This window comes from Ochotona curzoniae, unplaced genomic scaffold, assembly GCF_017591425.1.
Source record: "Ochotona curzoniae isolate NIBS_2020 unplaced genomic scaffold, NIBS_Ocur_1.0 contig_1014, whole genome shotgun sequence".
NCBI classification, from domain to species: Eukaryota; Metazoa; Chordata; class Mammalia; order Lagomorpha; family Ochotonidae; genus Ochotona; species Ochotona curzoniae.
Window position 1 is genome coordinate 42,181,313 of NW_024464920.1, and position 23,987 is coordinate 42,205,299.

Here is a 23,987-nt window from a genome sequence, read left to right on the forward strand (position 1 = left end):
TTTTCTGTTTGTTTTACAATAGTTACTCTAATGAGTGATGTTGAGCATCTTTCCATGTGCTTATTTAAATATCTTCTTTGGAAAATACCTTCTTTGGAAAAATGTCTAATTCTTCTGGTCATTTTTCTTATTAAGATGTGTTTGCGTTTTTTTAAAAACAGAGATTGAGAAAGGCGGGGAGAGAGAGGAGAGGGAGACAGAGACAGAGACAGACATGGCTAAACCAGACCAAAGCAAGGAGCCGGGAATCCCGCCCAGATCTCCCACATGGTGGGCAGAAACTCAAGTACTGCATCATTCACTGCCTCCAAGGCACGGGGCAGGAAGCTGGTCTGCAGGTGCAGTGTAGTCAGTCCTCACCCCAACACTCTGACATGGGATGCAGGCAAATCAAGTAGTGGCTTCACTTGCTGCACCTCTGGCCATTTTGAAATCAAATGGTTTGTGTTTTGCTATTATATTCCATGGGTTGCCTTTCCACCCTATTGATTTTGTTCTTTAAAAAACAAAGCCTTTGATATCTATTTTGTATGTTGACGAAAATTTATCTATTTGTTTCCTTTTGTTGTCTGTGCATTTGGAATCATATCCAAGAAATCATCTAATCCAATGTTGTAAAGCTTTTGCTTTGTTTTCTTCTAAGTGGCTTATTGTTTTGGAATTTGCATTTAGGTCATAATCCTCTTTGAGTTAATGTTTGTCTATAATGTTAGATTTGGACCAGCTTCATTCTTTTGTATGTAAATATCCAGTTTCCTCAGCACAGTTTGTTGAAAAGACTGTCTTTTTCCTATTGAGTAATCTTGGCACTCTTGCTAAAAAAAAGCATTTGATCATGTAGGTATGTGAGAGCTTATCTCTAGGCATTCTGCTCTGTTCTACTGTATTCTATTTCTATTTTTATTTCTATTTTTATTCGATTACATCCATCTATCCTATCCTATCCTATGCTATGCTATGCTATGCTATTGGTCTGTATGTCTACTTCATGCCAGTGCTACACTGTGACTCCATAGTAAGGTCTGACATCAGGAAATGTGAGATCTCCCATGTTGTTCTTTTTCAAAACCATCTTAGTTATTCAAGTCCCTTGAAATTTCATATAAATTTTACAATACATTTTTCTACTTCTGTAAAAAATTCATTTATTTCTTAATAGGGATTGCATTGAATTTATTTGGACATGTTTTATTAAGTTTTCTAACCCAAGAATAGAATATATACAAAATGTGCTAAATATTTGTTCTTTCAACAACATCTTATAGTTTTCTGTGTGTTAATCTTTTGCTTCCTTATTTTTATTCGACTATTTCATTTTTTTGATGCTAATATAAAATATTTTAAATAAATAAATAAATAGGATATCTATCTATATAGATAGATGTATATCTATATCTATCTATCTATCTGTCTATCTATCTATCTATCTTTCATTTATTTGAAGACAGCCAGAAGGAGGTACAGAGAGAAAAAGAAAGCCTCCAACTGCTGGTTCACCCCCAACTATTTGCAACAGCTAGGGCTGGGCCACATTAAAGCTAGAAATCCAGAATCCGTCCAGATCTCCCAAGTGGCCCGAGTACTTGAACCGTCCTCTGGTGCTTTCCCAAACACCTTGGCAGAGCTGGATATAAAACAGAGCTGTCAGGCCTCCAACAGGCACTCTAATCTGGGATGCCAGCGTCACAGGGGACAGCTTCATGTGCTGTGCTGCAACACCAACCCTTAGAACAGTTCTCCTATCTTTCTCTCTGTTCACTGTTCAGCTGTTTTAAGTATGTAGAAATGCAACTGATTTTTATGTGTTGATTTTGAATCCTGAGACTTTGTGGAATTGTCTTATTTTTTAATAAGATTTTTTGATGATTTTTACATGGTGATTAGGATGCAAAGGATCAAGGGCTGCGGGAGGATGGGTGTGACCATTATTTCCACATTCTTTGTTTTTCCTTCTTGTATCTGGGGGAAGGGGAGAGTTAAGGGAGAAGCCATACCCATCCTCCCCAACACCTCCATGCCTGATGCCATGCCATGGTTCCCAATATGGGGCATACTCCAAGGGTCCTACTCAAGAGGTTTTGATAGTTTAACAGTTCTGAATTACTACCAATCCCACCACTCCAAGTGCAATAAAATCTCTCCAGAATCCACTGATTGGCGTAGTCCATCATAGAGTCTCTGTTTGTCCAGGTATTCACTGCCAACACTTGGCTGGGATAGTTGATCAATCTGTTCTGTCCTTCTGTCTTCTGAGCTCTGTTAGGGTACCAGCTGTCCTCTGCAGGCTCCAATGGACTACCATATCCTCCATCTGCACCTGGATATGCTGTCCACTGCTCCATCTAAGCCATTCAAGAGGCTCAGCTCTGATACATGTACCAATGGGTGTTGCAGTCCAGCCTGATACGTGGTTGGGGTTCTGAGTCCAGTGATTCAGTTGGGGAGATCCCCAAAGAAACATCATCTGAGATGAGCCCAGACCTGATTCTTGTGTGTGCTTGCCAATGCAGCATCCAGCACAGTCTGTCACTCCAATCAACTTTTGCACATGCTGGTGATTGCAATTGCTGGGTCAGTTCTGACTCCAGCCCTGTGTTCTACACAAACCAATGGGTGTTGCAGTTCAGCCTGATCCTGCCCACCACACACTTGGCCCTCACACAAACCACACTGGTGCTGGTGGATGCCATTCTCTCTCTAGCTATGCCTGCCCCAGTCCTGGTTCTCATGCTCACCATCGGAGTGGCAATCCAGGGGGAGGGGCCCATTGTTTCCCTAATGGGCCCACTCCCATGCCCAGATCTTTCACTCTCTGGGTGGTTCTGCAGTTTAACTTTAGCAGAATTTGGTCCCCATGCCAGCATCTGTCAGCTGATGCGGTGGCAAAGCCCAACAAACCAACACCTTCTGGCTTATTCTTGGACCAATAGGAATAGTCAACCAGCCTAGCTTTCCCCATCCAGCTCACATGAGGCCAGCAGGTGCTGTAGCCCTGTTCAGCCTGGTCTACCCCAATCCCAGCTCTCATGCTTACTAGTAGGCGTGGTGGTCCAGCAGGGGGAGCCCCTTGCAGCCCCCTTGCTGGGTTCTCCTCCTCCTCACCCAGGTCTCACATGTGCTGGTTGGGCACTGCAGCCCAATCTGACATGGCCCACCTCATCTTGGCATTTGCCTCTGGGTGCTATAGCCTGGACAGGCCCAGCCCACCCCCCAATTCCAGCTCATACTGGTGAGGGCAGAATTGGCTTATTCTAAACGTTTCTTTGTATATGTCTGGAATCTTTGATATTTTGAAAATATCACGTCACCTTTGAACAGAAATGATTTGACTTCTTATTAACTTGGAGTCTTGTTTCTCTTGCTTGGCTAGTCACATGGCTAGGACCTTGGTACTTGCTAAACAGAAGTGCTGAGAGCAGGCAGTTTTGTCTTGTTCCAAGTTTTCGGTTTCGATCTTAGGCTTTTGGTCTTTCACCACTGAATATGATGTTCACTATAGGCTTTTCTATAGATGGTTATTATTTATTATGTTGTTTGTGTTTCTCTGTGGAATGTTTTTATTAAGACATAGTATTGACTATTGTCAAACGCTTTTTCTACATTTATTGTGAAGATCATGTGGACTTTTCCCCTTTATTCTGTCATATGATACTATATTGATTTTCATATGTTGAACCATCTTTACATTCAAAACCCTCCCTCTTGGTCCTGGTGTATAATCCTCTTACAAAGCTGTTGAGTTCTGTCCACTGGTATTCTGTTTAGGGCTTTGTGCATCAATATTTATAAGGGATATTGATTTGTAGTGTTCTGGTGGTAAATTTGATAGCATGTTAGTGCTGCCCTCATAGTACAAATTTGGGAGTGTTCCTTCTGTCTTTGGAAGACTGTGAGACGCATTGGTGACATTCTTATATGTCTTGCGTGAATATAAACTTTTCTGCTGAGATAGTCCCAGGATTAGAACTTCAGAAGGTAGATGTATATCTTACTTTAGAAGATGCTTCCAGGGCCTGGGGTGGTAGCCTAGTGGCTAAAGTCCTCACCTTGCACGCTACACGCTAGGATCCCATGTGGGCACCGGTTCTAAACCTAGTAGCCCCACTTCCCATCAAGCTGCCTGCTTGTGGCCTGAGAAAGCAGTAGAGGATTGCTCAAAGCCTTGGGACCCTGAACCCACGTGGGAGACCTGTAAGAGGCTCCTGGCTCCTGGTTTCGGATCATCTCAGCTCTGGCTGTTGTGGCCACTTGGGGAGTGAATCATCAGACAGAAGATCTTCCTCTCTGTCTCTCCTTCTCTCTACATATATCTGTCTTTGCAGTAAAAATAAATACATATTTTAAAATTATGTATTCTTTATCTTTTCTATGGCAATTTGTTTTTGTATTCTGAACAGGAAACGTGTTAGGTAAAAGTAGATAAATGTCTTGGTTGTGGCTTGCCTTTCTGTCTTCTTAGTGGTAACTGATGGTGAACAGAAGTACTTGCTTCCAATAAAGGGTATCAGTGTTTTGCTTTTATAGCTAGTGTTTCTACATGTCCTATTAAGAAATTTTTCCTACTTCAAGATCAGAAGATGTTATTTTTATGCAAAGCAACAGTTTGGCTGGGATTTTGTGTATATTGTGAGGAAAGAGCCAGTGTTCTATTTTGGGATGGATTTGCGATGGCTGTAGTGCTGTTTGTTGAAAATGTCATTCTTTACTCGCTGAATTCCAGTGGCACCTTTGTCATACGTTGGCAGATCACGGAAATGGAGGTTTGTGTCTGGGCTATTGTGAAATATTGCCCTTATTTATTTTTCTTGAGAGGGTAATATCACATCTTGATTACTGAACTTTTAAAAAAGATTTATTTTTATCGGAAAGGCAGATTTACAGAGAGAAAGACATACAGAGAGAAAGATCTTCCATCCACTGTTTCACTCCCCAAGTGGCCACAATGACTGGTGCTGAGCTGATCTAAACCCAGGAGATTCTTCCAGGTCTCCCACAGGGTACAGGGTTCCAAGGCTTTGGGCCGTTCTCGACTGCTTTCCCAGGCCACAAGCAGGGAGCTGGATGGGAAGTGGAGCAGCCAGGATACAAACTGGCACTTATATGGGATCCTGGCATGTGTGCAAGGCAAGGACTTTATCCTCTAGGGTGCTGTGCCGGGCCCTACTGCATCTTTTGAAATTGAAGTTATCTAGTATCATAAGACCTCTTCTTTAGGATTGTGTTGGTTCCTTTGCATTCTTAACATTTCCATGCAGATTTTAAAATTAGCTTGTGAATTTTCACATATATAGGAAAAAAAACCCTAGCATTTTGGACTGAGATTTCCTTAACTCTACAATAATTTTGGGAAATGCTAACATCGTACCAATATCATGTTTCTCATTTATATACATGGTATTGGAGTTCTGTCTAGTCAGATCATTCTTAGCTTTTTGCAGAAGTGCTTTGTAAACGTTAGTGTACAGGTTTCATAAATTTTTCTTTAGCTGTATTCCCAAACACCTGTCACTGCAATAGAAATATTATTTTTTTTCAAATTATTCATTATAAGTAGATGAAAACATGATTACTACAGATGATGGTATATATCCAACCACTTTGCTAAACTTACTGCCCATTAGTTTTCATTTTTAAATATTCTATGAACATTAGCATGTCACCTAAAAATAATGAGGATTTTGGTTTCATTTTTGGTTTCTTTTAGTCCTCATTGTATTCTGTGTATTTCCATTTCTTTCCTTGGCCTTAGTGCACCTGCTGGTATGTGCAGGGCCATGCTGAGCTGGAGTGGCAATGCAGGACTTGCCTTGTCCCTAACCTCAATGAGGGAAAGCACTGATGTTTTACCATTAAGTATGAGAGTGTTTGTGGTGTTTGTGAACACTCCTTATCCTATTGAGAAAACTGCTTCCTACTTCTGATTTACTGAGTGGTTTTTCTTGAATGGATGTGTAATATTAACAAACGCACTTTCTGAATCTTTTTTCACCTGCCGTGTTGTTTCTCCCCTTTAGTCTCAGTGTTGTGAATTACATTGACTGAGTTCTAGATGCTTAACCAGTCAAGCACTCCTGAAATTCCATCCAGGTCTCCCATGTGGGTGGCTGTCTGCAAGGCCTCCCAGGGTACCCAGGAGCAGGCTGTTGGACTCTGAAGCAGAGCAGGCACTCAGCCCTCCCTACTCTGAGATGGTGTGTGAGCATCCCAAACAGCGTCTCAACTGCCACACTAAAAGATGCAGTTGCTGCTAATAAAATACACGAGGCTCTGCTGTCATCCCATTGTCTTCTGGGTTCCAAATGTGTCTACTGAAAAGCTAATCACCAAATACATTGCAAAGGCAATGTGTTTTTGTCTCTTTTCTATGGCTACCTTTAAGAACTTTTTTTTTGGTCTGGTTTTCAATGATTTGACAAGGATGTGCAATATATAGGTATGGCAGCTATATTTTTCTTATATTATTTTCACCACTGAACTCTGCATCTGTACTTTTATCAAATTTTTCTAATTCTTCACCATTATCTCTTTAAATATTTGTTTCTACCCCATTTTCTATCTCATTTCCTTCTAAAAATACAGTTATATGATCATTAGGTCTTTGAGTTGTACCTTGTATGTTTCTTGTATCTTACTCTGATTTGCTCATTTTTCTTACTCTGTACTCCAGTTTGGTATTTTTAATAGTTTACCTTTCAGTTCTCAATACTCATTTTCAATCTTGTCTAGTCTATTAAGCCCATCGAAGTGATCTTAATTTTACTTACTGTATTCTTTTATGATAGATGGTCTGTTTGTTGCTACTGATTTGCTTTTTGTAGTTTCTAAGTCTTGGTTGATATTCTCCACTTTTAAAGTCTTTTGTTTATCATTCCCTATGTTTTGACCATCTCTTTCTCCATCTCCTTGAACATATTAACATGGTTATTTTAAAGTTCCTTCTTGATAACTCTATCAGTCATTTCTGGGTCTATTTCTATGATCCATGTAGGTTTAAAAATTTTTCTTAGTCTTGTTTTTTTGGTAGCATCTCACAGGATTTGATCCGAAGCTGGGCGTTGTGCAAATTGAAGTCTTTGGTTGTGTGTGATTGACATCCTCTCATGGTTTTGTCTCAGGGTTTTGTCTTAGCAGGCAGACAGAGAACCCGCAGACTTGCTTGTTCCTGTCAAGCCTTGGTTATGTCTGATCTGTTTCAGTTTTGTCCACACAACCAGGGTGTGATCTTCACTCCTGAGACATGCACTTCATGGAATTCCTGGGAGTTTCCAAGTTCCCTTTCCAATGACCGAGCTTGGATACCAACCCAAACCAATCAAGGATTGGCTCTTTAGCCTCTCAGTGGCTGTTTTTCCTCAAGTTCTGTTTCTCACTCAACATGTGCAGCTTAGGAATGGGCTCAGGACTCGGAAGGCATTGAGTGCAGTGTTCATGTCTCCTGCTGTGTGGCCCTCTGTTCTGCCACCTGATCCTTCCTTCAATCCCCTCAGCTCACTAAATTGCCACTCCTTGCTTGCATTCTGTTTCCTTGGGTAGCAGCTTGAAAAGCTCTTCAGGTAAAAAGTTCAAGTGAATGTAGAGCTGCCTCTGCTTTTTTTTTCTCTCCCTAAAGGTTTGTCTCGGATCCAGCCCTGTCTCCACCAGTGGCTGTCAAAAGCTTTCAAATGCTTATTTACACTTCTTCTTTTTTTTAAAAAAGATTTATTTATTTTTAATGGAAAGTCAGATATACAGAGAGGAGAAGAGACAGAGAGGAAGATCTTCTGTCTGATGGTTCACTGCCCAAGCGGCTACAACGGCCAGAGCAGAGCCAATCCAAAGCCAGGAGCCCAGAGCCTCTTCCAGTCTCCCATGCAGGTGCAGGGACCCAAGGCTTTGGGCAACCCCCTACTGCTTTCTCAGGCCACAAGCAGGCAGCTGGATGGGAAGTTGAGCAACTTGAATTTAGAGTTGTTCTCTTTCTCTGCGGTGGGTCCCTGGCTCTCAAGAAGGGAAGTTAAGGCAAACACCTGAATATTAGCAATACAAGACCATGCATGTTCAGTTTCATTCAAATAATACATGGTATTCTTAATACCTTATTGCATCAAAAGTGGTGCTCCACTCCAGCAGTGGGAGAGGCACAGGGTAGGAGGAGGAGTGGTGAGGGCATCTTGAAGGAGGTGACATGGGGTCCATGTGGCTCCTGCAGTGGTGGTAACAGGGATGGGGAGAGAAAACCACAAGGCTGGCTTTGAGCTCAGAGTTGTTCTACATGGAACTGAACAAAGAGACCGAGGAATCGTGGGAAACAGGCTGGGAATGTGGAAGGGCTTGGATTCCAAAGAGAAGCTTAGAATTTAGTGGCTAGTGCACCTCATTCAACAAACCTGATTGGAAGAGTGACAGGTCAAAGTACCACTTGCTGGGTTGCTATGGGAGTTTCTGTGTGCTTGGGGTGGGGCTGGGAAGGCACATCATCCAGGTTGGAGGAACGAAGCTGTAGATGAGGCTGGCATGAAGGCAATGGAGGAAATGACTCCGACTGCTGGGGAAGGGGAGAAGGCATCTGGAGAACAGGAACCTCGTGGGATTCCCGTTTCCTTCCCTGGGGAACAGAGCAAGCCCCACGGCCCCCAGAGCTGCCCCATCCTTTAGCCTTAAAAGTAACCATTTCCTTCATATTGAAGTCAAATTATTCTGCCTTCTTCCTAGATTCTGGGCAGGGTATCAAGTTTTCTCTTTCTCTCCAGGGATGATCAGACAGTGAGTATGTGAAGAGTGTCAATGAGTGTGTAACTGTGTTTGAGAGAGGGAGAGAGAGAGAGTGTGTGTGTATGTGTGTGTGTGTGTGTGGTGGATGCATGGAACTGGGTTCTATCTTTCCCAAGGCTCCCCTACTGCCCACCATGTTCTGGTCCTCCTGTCCTCTCACAGTTCTCTCGTTTTCCTGACTTCCTGTTTTCTGAGCACACACTCCTTTCCTTGCCCTTGTCCATTCCCAGCTCAGTGATGGTGATGGCCGACATGGACAGTACAAGGTAGGGGAGCCTGTGGATCCAATGATGGTGTGACTTGGACTCTCAGAGGGTCACGGAGCATGACTCATCATCATAGCAACCCAGCCTCACATTTTGGGGATGTAGAAGTGAAACTTACTTCTCTCATTGTGCTTTGTTTACTAAGTGTGTCTTAGTTTTTTTAAAATTCAATTTACGGCCTTGTAACATCATAAAAGAAGCTCCAGAGAAGAGGAAATGTAGTTAGACCTTATTGGTAATTACATATTTTCTTATATAATTGTGTATAGTATATATATATATGTGTAAGTATACAGAAGATGAGAGGGGCTGTGTGGTTTTATTTATCACAGAGAGGGCTGTGGTTTTCTCCGGGGGGGGGGGAGGGAGCCCAGGGTGGTGAGGACCTGCCACATGCTTCTATCACAGTGCTGGCCGAAACGGTGTCGACAGCAGGCAGGTTCAGACAGCACCTGGAGTGGTGGTGAGGACTGGGGTGGAGGGCTGGGTTCCAAGCTGCCGTAGCTGACCCTCAGCGGGTGTCTGCTGCAGTGTTAGCCCTGGCTGGGCACTTGGGGCAGATGTCCCCTGCACTGAACTTGTGATGTTAGATTTCGCTCTGGCATCTCTGCTTGCTCACCGCCATGTCAACCATGTCACCATGTGCTACACTTCCTCTCCCTGACCAGCTGTCCTGCCTCCCCATGCACCTGCTGAAAATGAGGGTCTCCTTCTCACATGCGTCCCAGAGCCTCCACTTGGGTCACTCCAGCGCACCATAGACCCACGCCTGACTCCTCAGTTACATACAAGGGGGTGTCAAAAATGAAAAGAACACAAAATGCAATTCAAGTCTTTGCACCAAGATATTGGCACAATTTTTAAATTTTAAATATTAGAAATCTGTCCATACATGACATTGTCCGTGTACGTTGTGAAGACTGCCTCATATGTGGGCATTAGGGAATCAAAATAAATGATAACTTATACAATATTATGAGTATTTATAATTGGCTTCCAGATTTGGGCAGTTCCAGACTTTTAGCAGATTGTTCCTTTCTTGATTTGTTTGAATTTAATTAGAATATTTTTGGAGAGCTAGCACATTCATGTGGTTCAAAAATCAAAGGATTATAAAATAGGCTCCTGGGGGGATGGGGTATTTAACCTGGTTGATGAGACAAGACATCCTTGATAAACCCTGGAGCATTTCAAATCAGTAGGACATAGAGAGCGACCTTGTTCTTATTTTGGTGTAGTTCTCTCTTTATAGCTGCATAGTGTTCCAGTGAAAGCTTGTATCATAATTGAGGAAACTGAAGAGATATCTGGGCTGTTTGCTATCACAGACAAGCTGCAACAAACAACTTGCAAATGTGTCCTGCTGTGTATGTCCAAGGGTACATGGGCAAACCTCAGACACAAGGTTGCTGGCTAGAAGGTGTGTACATTGGAGTGGATTGTGCCATGACCCTCCCTGTGAGAAGGCTATAGGTAGGCAGATGCCTGCTTTTCACAGCTGTACAACAGAGGCCTGTGGTCCAGGCTTGGGTTTTGGCAATCTTTAGGTGAGAAATTACCTTAGTATAGTTTCTAGTTTTGATGGTAGAGACCCGTGTTTCTATTGTTCAGGAATATTCCCCCATCAACTGCATGTCTCGTGTCCTGCCTGTTTTCTGATTTGGTGTTTGCCTGTGTTTCTCCTGGTTTTAGGAAAGCTCTTTTCTCCAGTGGATCAGGGAGAGGGAGGAGGGGATGGACCGAAGCATTATCTTACAGTTTTCCCAAGAAAGTCATCTTGTAATTAGGGGAATTCTCTTGATGTCCCAAATAGAAAATTTAGTTTAGCTTTTTTTTTTAATGTGGTAAAGTGCACCCATGTTTTTCTTTTGTGGATTTTGGGTTGAGTATCCAAGTTGGGCCCTTTCTTACTGTAAGGGTGTGAAGAAATGCACCCTAAGCAGAAGTGAAGCACGTGTGGAGGCCCTGGAGGCAGCACAGCCAACATCACTGTTTTGTTTGGGACTTAGTCCTGTTCCCACAGGGAGGAAGGCTGGCTGCCAGCAGCTGGTGCCCACTGCCAAAGACCTGGGTACCAGGTACCCCGATCATCAGCTGGTTCCCTTTGCAGAGGCTGAGGGGTAGATGGGGGTGGGGTGACATATTTGGCAGCCACATGTTCCCAACAGGTGAGGTCTTGCCAGGTGCAGCCAACTCAGTATAATAAAAGGAAATAGAATTAGAACTGTAAAGTGAAACTCAAGACCCACATAAACGAAGATTTCCTGGGATTTGAAGAGAAATAATGAATTTAGAGACATTCTCCCTCCCACCAAACTGGTTCAGACCAGGAAATACTGTAGAATAGATTTCCAAATATGATGAATTCAGTCAACATAAAGGCAGAAAAGAAGTGATTAGCCATATAATACATGAGGAATGTCAAATAAATTCATGGCAAAATGGAATTAAGAGATAAGTTTATTTCAGTGTAAAAGTATTTGAAACCTATGCATAATTTTCTTCTTAATATACGTTTTCCACAAACTTTTCGAAGACCCCATTGTGTGTCCTCTAAAATCTTCAGTCTGGAGCTGCAGGTTTGAAGAGAGTTGGAGCCTGTAAGTGTGTGAGGACGGGGAGGTTTAGGTTGCTGTCTGCCTCCCCACTAACTGTGAGACCTCAGACAAGCTGCTTCGTTTCTCTGAGCCTCAGCTGCTTGCTGTACGAGAGGGGATGGCCCTGGTGATCAGGCCGGCGCCTGTGAAGGCTGCACTCTTCAGGCTCTGAAGTCCCTGTGCCACAGGCGTCACCTGGCTCTCTCCTAGGGTAGCCGTGGAAATGAAATGCAATAACATGAGGTAAAGAACTTGGCCCAAGTTACCTTCCTCAGTGGTCTTATTGTTTTGTACATTGGCTGAGGTGAGGTAGCAAATCTCAGCATTGAAGTGGGATTATTTTCATCATGTCTTCCTTCCTCTGGGAGAGACGGAGGTGAGCAAGGGCTGTGCCTGGCAGGATGACAACCCAGATGAGCAGATGGTTCAGGTTCCAGGCACTGCTGTGGGCCAGATGCTCCTGTCCCCCTGTCCAAGCTTGCATGCTGAGATCCTACCCTCTAACGTGGCTGTAGCTGGGGGGTGGCCACTCTGGAAGGCCGTGACATCATGAGGGTGGAGCCCTCATGAGCAGAATGAGACCCTGGAGAGCTCTCTCACCCCTCTGGTGTGAGGAGACACTGTGAGCCAGGAAGCGGGACTTTGTCAGACCCTGTATGAGCTGGCTCGTTGATGTAGACTTCCCAGCCTCTAGAGCCATGTGAGCAAGAAGTGTCTGCTGCTTCTAGACCGCCACACCCCGACCCCACCCCTTGCCCATGGCCTTTTGTTGTAGTAGCCTAAGCAATGTGAAACAATCAGCAAGCAGTGTTGTGGAAGCAGAGTGGAGAACCCTGTCCCAAATGCAGAATTTCCCAGTCTAGCCCGGTGCACAGGTAGCAGACCTAGGTGTTCGGTGCCTCTGAAGGACTAAGGACTATGGCACTCACTGGAACCCCTTACAGGGTCCTCACACCAAGACCAGTTCCTTTAATTGCTACTGTGGCCCTAAGTGTTTGCAACTGCCAGCCCTAAATTACAGGTGGGGAAACCAAATTTACCCAGCTAGAAAACTACAGAGCCAAGATCCAAGCCTGAAGGTTTGGCCCAGAGTTTCTGTTGGGAGATAAATACTGGGGAGAGATGAGGCAGAGATGCCCTCATAGGGAACTGAACTGAGGGCCCTGAGGTGGCAGGGAGATGTTTCAGAAACAAACAAACATCTGCCATGTGCCATTGGCAGGACCAGCAGGGTTAGCATCAGTGGGGGGCCACCCCTTGCACCCTGCTGTGCTTCCCAGACTGCATCTTGTTTGGTGGGAGGCACATTTGGCAGTGCCAGTTCCTGATGTCTCCACCAGTGGGGACTCTGATGCCCTCCATGCCCAGATGGCGCCTGCTCCTCCCTTAGATCCCAACGTCACACTCACAGGCTGCATCTGGTAATATCGCGGCATCTGCTACCTCTTCAGCACTTGCCTGGGACTTACACTTGATTTGCTAAGACTTGGATTCTGAGCCTAAGACAGCAGAGAGATGGCATTTGTTTTTTCACCGATTTTTAGCACCTAGCTTGGGGCTTGGGATGTAGATGCTCAATAGATACTTGATGAGTGAGCAAATAGCTGGCACTTCAAGAGTAATAAGAGATTCAGGATGGGGTGTGCTCTACCTTTGCCTCTGCTATATTTTCAGACCTGGGTTCAAAGTCACTAGTTGGTCAAACAAGGGAGCCTGAGAAGAGAAGGCACCTGTTTTCTGAGTGATGATCTATGTTGGTTTCAGGGTAAGCCAACTGTCATCTAAATGCTGTCGGTAGATACTGCATTACTGAGCACTAAATAACATCCTGTCTTTGCTCCCTCAACTGCATGGCTGCAAAACATCTAGCCTTGCCAAAGCTTGGCTTCCTGGATTCTGAATTCTCCCCAGCACTCCTGGAAGGGCTAAAATAAGTGTGTTTGATATGCAGCACCTGGCATAAATACTCAACTCACAAAACTTACACAGAGATGATTATAGTTAACCTTCAAAAACAATCTCATGACAGAAGTTACAATTACCTTTTTACATGTTATAAGGTAAGGGTCCTCAGGTTTTGGAGGAAACAAAACATCGCTCAAGAGCCTGGTGCAGTAGCTCAATTGGCTAATCTTGCCCTTACAAGTGCCAGGATCCCATATGGTTTGTGTTCTGGCTGCTCCGCTTCCCATCCAGCTTCCTACTTGTGCCCTGGGAAAGCAATAGAGGATGTCCCAAAGTCGGGGATGCTGCACCCACATGAGATATCAGAAAGAAGTGCCTGGCTCGTGGCTATGGATCAGCTCAGTTCTGGCTATTGTGGCCATTTGTGGAGTGAACCAGTGGATGGGAAATCTTTCTTTCTGTCTCTCCTTCTCTCTGTAAATCTACCTTTCCAATAATAAATAAATAAATTTAGAAAAAAAAAGTCAAATTCCCACCCAGAGTTAGAGGCAAAGCTGAGATCCCAACTCAAAATCACCCAGCAGTTCTCTTCCCATTTGTTGGTGTTAGAAATGAGCCAGAATGAAGATTCACTGAGAGGAAAAGCTGACATAGAAGAAGCAAGTACTGGCAAAGTGGGAGAGGCTGTGATGGGCACCAGCATGGGGGCCTTGCCCCTTTTGAAGGCCTTCTCTTTCACTGTCTTCCTGTGTCCTTCCTTGGAACAATGAAGCGGTGGCAGCTGGTCAGCCAGGATGTCGTGTTTCAGAAGTCTGGTGTATGACAGAGTGGCAGAAAGTGGCTGGAGGCAAGTGAGAGAAGTAAACAGGAGTTCCCTCTGCCCAAATGGGTGCTTGGATTTCCAGATTTGGATTTTTTGTGCATTTTTTCATTTTTTTTAAAGCATATGTTGCTTTTACAAATAGTGCAATGACCAAGGCCACCTCCCATGTGGCATGTGATATTCCCTGGTGTGTGGGGGCCTGGTGCTGTGCTTATCTTCTCTGGAGGAAGCCCTGTCACAGGAGAAGGTCACTGCTGTCACAGGAGATCTCTGCCGAAAGGAAGGCTCTGAAGGCCTCTGCCAGAGGCTCATGCTTGTGATTCGCATCCTCAGAGATGGAGGTAAAACAAGAAGCCATCTTAAAACAGGATGGCCTGGGGATTAAATAGCACCTCTCCAGCTCCTCTCACTCTGTTCCACCAAACCCCTCAAGGACCTGTGCTGCAGGCTCCTTGCTCCTGGGAAAGTGACATGAACTTTCAGGTCCTTGTGTCTGTTCCTCACTTCTGCCCTAACTCCCAACTTCTACCTTCCCTCTGACCTCTGGTCCTCTTTGCTGCCAGTTGGTTCACATCCCACTGGCTCACTCGGAAACTTGGTTCACTTACCACTTCTTTCAGGAAGCCTTCCCTCCTAGATCTGCTTTCCCATACAACCTAGGTTGGGACACTCCTTTGCTTACCTGTAACACAGGTTTTTGCTACTTCTACTCAACAGGGACATTCTCTCCACAGTTGGTCTTTTTTTCTCCAACCAAGTTCAAGGGCAAGAGTTGACTTTCTTTTTTTTTTTTTTAAGATTTATTTTTATTATTTTTTTTATTGGAAAGGCGGATATACAGAGAGGAGAGACAGAGAGGAAGATCTTCCGTCCGATGATTCACTCCCCAAGTGAGCACAACGGCCGATGCTATGCCAATCCGAAGCCAGGAGACTCTTCCAGGTCTCCCACGTGGGTGCAGGGTCCCAAAGCTTTGGGCCGTCCTCGACTGCTTTCCCGGGCCACAGGCAGGGAGCTGGAAGGGAAGCGGGGCTGCCGGGATTAGAACCGGCACCCATATGGGATCCCGGGCGTGCTAGGCGAGGACCTTTAACCACTTGCGCCACTGCGCCGGGCCCTTTCTTTTTTTTTTTTTTTAAGATTTATTTATTTTTATTACAAAGTCAGATATGCAGAGAGGAGGAGAGACAGAGAGGAAGAACTTCCGTCCGATGATTGACTCCCCAAGTGACCGCAATGGCTGGTGCTGTGCCGATCCGGAGCCAGGAGACAGGAACTTCCTCCAGGTCTCCCACACGGGTGCAGGGTCCCAAAGCTTTGGGCCATCCTCGACTGCTTTCCCAGGCCACAAGTAGGGAGCTGGATGGGAAGTGGAGCTGCCGGGATTAGAACCGGCACCCATATGGGATCCCGGCGCGTTCAAGGCGAGGACTTAAGCTGCTAGGCCATGCTGCTGGACCCCAAGAGTTGACTTTCTTTATCTGCAGTGTCTTACTGGCACACATTAGATATCCAATACATATTTGTTAATTAATATGATATTTAGAATAGCCCCATGAGAGGTCTATAAAAAGTTCATGAAAGAGCTGGCATTGTGATATAGCAAGTAAGGCTGCCACCTAAGTGCCAGCTTCCCATATGGGTGCTGGTTCATGTCTCCACTTCCAATCCAGCTCCCTGCTAATGGCCTAGAAAAAGCAGCAGAGGACAGCCCAAGTGTTTGGGCCCCTCCGCTCACATGGGAGACCCAGATGAAGCTGGTGTGTCCCGGCTCAGCCTTGATGCTTGCTATCATCTGGGGAGTGAACCAGTAGATGAAAAATCTCACTCTCACTCTCTTTCAAATAAAGAAATAAAAATTTGAAAATGAATAAGTTCATGGAAAACATTTTGCGTGAATTTTTGAAGTATCTTGAATAAGATGACTTGCTTATAAAAGAGGACAAATGGAGCTCCAGGAAGTAGAGCAATTTGTTCATCCAGGGTCAGTCCATTTTTATGTTAATATCAGAAGCCAGGTCTTAGCATCTTTTCCAAGTTGATGAAATACTGAAATATAAGAAGCAAAGGGTGGGAAGTGTAAAGGTGCTGCTTGGGACAGCCACATCTGCTGTCACAATGCCTGCATCTCAGCGTCTTACTCATGCACAGGCTGGCAGGCAGCGAGTGATGGTTCATGCATGTGTGTCCCTGTGACTCACAGTCGAGATCTGGGTCGAGTTCCTGCCTTCTGCCTGGCTTCCGGTTAACCCAACCCCAGCTGTCTTGTGCATTTGACGAGTTCATCAGATGGTAAGGGCTCTGTTCATCTGCCTGAATTGGATAAATAAGTTTAAACCAAAATTCATGAAAGAAGCAGAAAAAAAACCCAAAACATTTCAGTGGGAGCACATGTATTAGTCACATTGTCAGTGCAAGCCAGGGAAACGTAAGGTTGGGCTTGTATCAGCTCAATGCTTTTGGTGGTGGGGAAGAAAACACCCCATGCAGAGAGGCCTTATTAATGGAGGACGTTTTCTTCCCTCACAGTATCTTTATAGGTGTATTATAGGAGAAAGGGACACTGTATCGGGGAAGGGCTTAAAGTTTTTAAGTGTGATAGGCCTGCCTCATGTCACATGCCCATCTAATCCAATCAGTGGCTAGATGACATAAGAATAATTATCATAACTGGTTGAAATGAAGCAACATTCATTCACCTCTCTAGGATTTGAGAGGGGACTCACTCTTGCAGAACACATGATCTCCTCTCAACTTATTTTGCTAATAAGAAAGAATGAAACCAGTATGAATATTGAATGAACAACTGTAGTACTTACCACTGTGATAACTAATAACCTTTTTAAGTTAAAGATTTATCTTTGTGTGAAAGGCAGAGTTATAGAGAGAGGAGAGGCAGAAGGAGATGAAAAGATGGTCTCTCTCTCACTGGTTTACTCCCAAATGGCTGCAATGGCCAAAGCTGGACCAATCCAAAGAAGCCAGGAGTTTGGAGCTTCTGTCAGGTCTCCCCTGTGGGTGGAAGTGCCCAAGGACACAAGCCATCCTCTGCTGTTTTCCTAGGCCATTAGCAGGAAGCTGGGTGGGAAAGGGAGCAGCCAGACTTGAACACGAACCCGAATGGAATGCTGGCACCATGGACAGAAGCTTAACTTACTATGCTAAACATCAGCCTCATTAATAGACATTTTTGTCAAAATTATACAAATATTGATATCTTTTCATCGAGATCATATTTTCTGGATTCAACTATACTGAGCCGATTTACTCTAAGAAACTTTCTATATTATATATATTATATATTATATATATAATATATTGTATATTATATATATTATATATATATTTGTATTCCATTTTCGTTTTACTTAGACTGTTTTCATGGGTTCCAGTTTTTTTCCATATAAAATGTATACTATAGACTGAGTTCATTGATCTTTGTCATTTGTTCATATTAAATTTTACTGATTATAGGTTTTGACATTGGTTAATTTTGTTTTGAGATTGTTTTAACAGTCACCTTGGATAAAAATTCATATATTTAATTTTTTTACTGTGATTAATTTTTATGACTAATTTTCACTGTAAATTGGAATTAGATATTTCTCAGTTAATCCATGATAGAATTATGTATTATTCCTATAAGGTATATAAAGGTTAATCTGTTGTTCAGATTGTTTTAGAGAAGAGGTTAATCAGCCAGATATTCATGAAGCAAATCTGGCTCAATACTGTCCCCAGAAAACTCTATGCTAAGAATCACTCTTACAGATGACTGTTGTAATCTATTTAATAAGTATTAATGTATTAATAAATACCAATGAATATTTATTGAATTACACTTAATGAAATTGTTATATATCTCCACCAAAGGAATTTAGTATTTTCATTAATAGGAATGTATTAGAAAAGTTATAGGAGCTTCACTTGGGTCTTCCATGTGAGTGCTGGGGCCCAAGTACTTGGGCCACCTTGTGTTGCTTTTTCCAGGTCATTCATTAGCAGGTTGCTGGATCTGAAGTGGAGTAGCCAGGACATGAACCTGTACCCATATATGGGATGCCAATGTTGTGGGTGTTGGCTTTACCTGCTATACCACAGTGCTGGTCCCTGTCCTGTGAATTCTACATAATATTCTTGGTTTTGTCGCCACACCTGCAAACTTTAAAATATTTTCTTTCTGCTCCTTTATCAAAAAAGGGGCGGGGGAGGAGCGATACTAAGCCCCACTCTATTGTGTTGCTAACCTAAACTCTCACCCTCTACCTTGCACTCACTGTATTCCTTTGGGCTCATAAAGGGCACGTGGTGTGTCATTAACACTCTATAAGGAAACAACATAGACTGGGTGAGTTACAAAAAACAAAAATCTATTTTCACATTTCTGGAGTCTGGGAAGGTACAAGATCAAGACACTGGAAGATTCAGGGTCTGGCGAGGACTCGCTTCCTGTGTGAGCATGGCACAGGAAGGCGTTCTTTCAAGTACGCTAACCCCACTCAAACAGGCTCTTTCCTGACTTGCCCACTTTCCGAAGGCCCTCCAGATACCATCAGAGCAGAAACGTTCAGTCCATTCGCTTCTACAAGAGGAAGCCTGTAATATTTGTCTCTGTGGGTCTGGATTCTTACATTTACAATGATGATCTCCAATTGCATCCATGTTGTTGCAAATGTCAGGATTCCATTCTTTTTATAGCTAAGTAGTATTCCATGCTGTATATATACCACCTTTTTTTTAAGTCATTGGTTAGTGGACATCCAAGTCGATTCCATGTCTTTGTTGTGAGTTGAGCTCCTGTAAATCTGGGGGTGCAGGTGGCTCTTTCAGATGCTGGTTTCACTTGCTTTGGAATACTCCCAGAAGAGGGATAGTTAGGTCCTGTGGTAGACACATTTTTAGTTTTCTGAGGAATTGCCATACTGTTCCCATAGTGGCTGAAGACAGAGTCCTTTAAAACTTGGAGGAGCTGAGGAGACTTTTTTCTCTACATTTCTTACTGAAGGTAGCTCCTTTTTGTTTCCTTCAACAGATGAGGAAAAAGAAAATAATAGAGCATCCAAGCCCCACTCCACTCCTGCGACTCTACAATGGTGAGTTTCCATTTGTCACAAGTTTCCCCTCACTGGGATGTTCACATCTTTCTACCTCAAGTCTATGATATCACTTCAGTGTGTTCCTATGGCCACCCCACTGCTGCTGCTGCACCCCACCCCTAGCTTTTTTGTAAAAACAAACAAGAAAATTGTTAGTTATTTGCAAGGCAGAGTTATAGAGAGAAAGATCTTCCATCTGTTGATTCACTCCCTAAATGGCTATAACAGCCAGGGCTGGGCTGGGCTGAAACCAAGAGCCATGGAGCTCTTTCTGGGTCTCCCATACGGGTGACAGAGGCCCAAGCACCTGGGCCATCTTCCACTGCTTTTCCAGACACATTAACAAGCAGCTGAATTGGAAGTGGAGTAACCAGGACTTGAACTAGCACCCATATGGGATGATGGTATTGCAGGTAGCTGTTTAACCTGAGGCACCATAACATCAGATCCCATCTTTTTTTTTCAAGACTTATTTATTTAAAAGACAAAGGTGTCTAGAAACAGGGAGAGACAAGTTCACTTTAAGATAACTTGATATCCAGTAACCACAGGAAATCTGTTTAATGTGTAGGCATCTGCCAAAGGCTCAACTTAGGATGAAGCTGGACATTTGAATTTTTACATCTTTTTTTGGTAACTCATTATCAAAAGAAAATCTGGCAAAGATTGGATTCCACATGGATGTCATGAGTTGATTTTAATGGAAATCATTATTATAACAACTAACAGTGTTGCAGTGAATTATAGAAACAGAGACCTAGTCCCCTTACCAATGGGTCCTTAGGGAATTAACAATTGATGACAACTGTTTACAGTTATTTGTACACTGATAGCATTAACCAGAAGGATGAAGTAGAACGGTTTTCTCTTGAATGCTTGGAACTCTTGGACTCAGCCAAATATTTTGGGATGCGAATATGACTGCACTCATGTTTGATTATCTACATACAAATTCTCCTCCACAAGCTTGTACATGGGTTATGCTGAGCTCTCTATGCCAGAGGATCTTGGTGGTCAAAGACTACTATTCCCATAGCAGTGAAGGAATTGAGTTGTAAAGAGAAGGGAACTAAGATTCCGAGCCAGCCCCCATGCACCTGGCGTGCGTGTTCCCTCTCCTCCTCTCAGGTCTGTGAAGTTGGGATTACAGTGACCATTTGATAGGGGAGGGAAATCAAGTTGAAGCAACTCCCTTGCTTGCTGGGTACACACACAGCCCTCACGGGACAGATAAAGGAGCCTGGCTTGGTCTCTAGGGCTGCCAAGCCCCTGCATAGGGAGGAAAAGGAAAAGAGAAATGAGGAAGAATCGAGGAGAGAGAAATCAGGAAAGGAAGCAGATGGACCGTAATGAGCAAATCACATTAGCGTGCCTGGCCTAATCCATCCCGAGGTGAGAGGACTGCAACCTGCGGAGAAAGCTGGCAGGAACTCAATCTCCTCTAACAGGAGCCTCAGCCGCTGCTTGTTTTGCAACAAGGAGAGCGAAGGTTGTTTCAGGTTTGCAGCCTGTTCTCTTGCTCTCATCATTTGCTCATTGGTTGGTTGGTTGAGAGGAGGAAGGAGAGAGAGAGAGAGAGAGAGAGAGAGAGAGAGAGAGAGAGAGAGAGAGAGAGTGTGTGTGTGTGTGTGTGTGTGTGTGTGTGTGTGTGTACTGCTACTTGCTCTACTTAAAAGTTTATTCAGCTCCCCAGATCAGCTCTCCCCCTGCACCCTTCCCTGACCGTTATCACCATACTAGTTCTCATAGTGCCAGGTTAATTGAAGCATGCCTGGGAAGCACTGGGAGTAGGAATTATTGGAATTGCACGAACAAGATTGGATACACTCACTGTAGTGGTGTGAACATATGCTTTTCCAAATAAAGCATGTGGAAGGAGCTGGAAGAGAAATGCCTCCTTTCCATGCATTTCTCTGACACCTGCTGGCAGCAGTAAGGCTCTGGATGGTACAGACTCTGAAGTGAAACTGCCTGGAGCTCACCTGGAACCTGAAGGTGTCAGGAGTGTCCAACTCAGAGCACAGATGTGAGGCTGAAGGGAGTTATTATGCATCAAGTGCTTCAGCAATGTTTGTTGCCAGCTGGGGGCTTATGGTCTCAAGGACAGCCTGGAGAAGGGCTTACTCTCTTCCTACCAGAAGCACAGACTACTTGCCTTCAGCTGTGTCGAATTCTGTACAATCTGTTCTAAATAAAGGGTCGCATAGGTCATTCCAGAAGACTCTTCATCCTCCAACCCACAAGGTCAGGCAGTTGATTTTTTTTTTTTCTTTTAAACAAATAACATATCTACCATCTACCATCAAGGTCCAATCAAGTTTGAGAACTTGAAACTGGTGGTTGTACAGACTGGTAGTCGTACTGTTATCAAAGTTGTTCAAAGAACACCAAATTATCCTCGAATGCCCATTGTATGTTTCACATGGAGTTTCAGTCATTAACTAAATTCAATTCTGTGGAGTCCCTGCTATTTGTTAAGCCCTGTTGTAGGCATCAGTGGATAAGACAAATCAAGAATAGGAACAGATGAGGAGGAAGAAATAAGTAACAATTTTAGGAAAACAGATGCTGAGTAAACATGGAGTGTATTAATTATTGGTGAGCGTCCTGCTTGGGCTGGCTGCTAGGACAGTGTCTCAGAGGCTGTGTCACGAGCAGCAGTAGGGAAGCCTTCTCTGAGGAGGTGATGTTTCAGTGGGCAGACAAACGGATGACAAGTCATAACTGACAGCACGACCCTGGGAAAACCAAGGGCAGAGGAAACATTCCAGATGGAGCAAAAAGGTTTTCCAAAAGCTCCACTGTTCTAAGTCAGTCTCCCCAGCCTAAGCAGAGACCTGGAACCTGGTGACCTAGGCTGATGTGTGTGGGAGGGTCCCTGTCTGGGGGAGGAAGGGAGGCTGGTGCAGGCAGAAGGGGCACTGAAGGGGGAGAATGTTACAACAGGGGCTCTATCCAACCCCTCAGGGAACTCTGATGCCAGAATGGATGGTCAGAGGTATTTGAGGTCAAGGCCAAGCATCTGGGTCCTGAGGCCTTGTCCACCCTGGCACACAGGTTGTCCCTGGGATAGCTCTTCAAATAGTGCCCTAAGGAAGGGCTTCGTCATCTTAGTGTCAGAACGGGGTGCACACAGCTGGCATAGTGGTTAAATCAAGTCCCGGGTCCTGCTTCCAGCTAATGCACATCTTGGGAGGCAGCAGGTGATGGCCCAAGTTCTAGGATGGCTGTCCCTGATGAGGCAGATCTGGATTGAGCTCCAGGCTCCTGGTTCCATCCTGGCACAGCCCTAGCTGCTGCAGGCATTTGAGGAGTGAACCAGCAGTTGAAAAATCTCTCTCTCTTTTTGCCTTTCAAATAAAATTAAAACAAATTGTAAAAGAAACAGAATTGCTAGGTACACACACTTAAGATATTAAGGTGATTGCAAAACTGCCCACTTAGGTGGCTGTATGATTTTATATGTCTTTTTACTCACTGTTCAAAATACTTAAAAAAAGAAAGTAGGGAGGAGCATAGCTGGGCAATAAGCATCTCGCTCTCTGAGGGGCATGGATGTCCTTCAGCGTATCTTCTCTTTGCAGTGGCAGTGGGCAGCCCCTCAGCCCCAGGAGAGGACACTGGCCTCCCTGCCGAGGTGACAGCCAGTAGTCCTGGGCTTCCCTGGGATCCTTGGCTGATTCTAGGCCTTTCTGCTTCTCCTCCATCCTGCTCTTTGCCACAGTCTCCTCCCCATCACTGTAGACACCATGCCTGCTCTAAGAACAAATAACACAGCAGTCAAGCAGCCTACAGTAATCAGGGCCACGTGATCTGGAGGCAGCTCTCAATAGAAAACAGGCAAATGTTGTCAAATGCCTCCTGCCAAACCCTTTCCAGCATCCTCGGTCACAAGGGTTAGTAAATCCCAACTCGCCGGGGATGGCGGGTGCTGCTGGAATCCCAGTTGCACAATAACCTCTATTCACGCAGAGAATTTCAAAATGGAAAGCAGCCTGTTCTGCTATGCCGGCTCCTTGTGGCCAGCACCTGTCCCCTCCGCAGACTGGGCTCCCTCACACATCCCTGCCACCTGCATCCCAAGCTTCTCATGCACAGCCAAGGCATGGCATTTCCCCTTTTGTCACCTAGAGGAAGAGAAAGAAAATAGATGCTCCAAGTGTCTCTTTCCTGCAAGTCATTCTTCTTCCTTTCTTCTTCTTCTTTTTTTATTAAAGATTTTATTTTTTTTATTGCAAAGTCAGATATACAGAGAGGAGGAGAGACAAAGAAGAATATCTCCTGTCCAATGATTCATTCCCCAAGTAACCACAACAGCTGGAGCTGAGCCAATCTGAAGCCAGGAGCCAGGAACTTCTTCCAGGTCTCCTGTGCAAGTGAAGAATCCCAGGACCATCCTTGATTGCGTTCCCAGGTCACAAGCAGGGAGCTAGATGGGAAGCGGGACTGCCGGGATTAGAACCGGCGCCTATGTGGGATCCTGGCATGTTGAAGGCGAGTACTTTAGCTGCTAGGCCACCATGCTGGGTCCCTTCCTTCCTTTTTAAAC

The 23,987-nt window shown here is 44.4% G+C and overlaps 1 protein-coding gene across 1 annotated transcript in view; it reads left to right on the forward strand.

The window, feature by feature from the left end:
• RFX4 (regulatory factor X4) overlaps positions 1 to 23,987 on the forward strand; it is a 151,561-nt gene that overhangs the window by 27,752 nt on the left and 99,822 nt on the right. Inside the window, exon 3 of the mRNA XM_040990981.1 lies at positions 19,375 to 19,435. Within this exon, the coding sequence (XP_040846915.1) occupies positions 19,375 to 19,435 (61 nt within the window). The remainder of the gene's footprint in view (positions 1 to 19,374; positions 19,436 to 23,987) is intronic.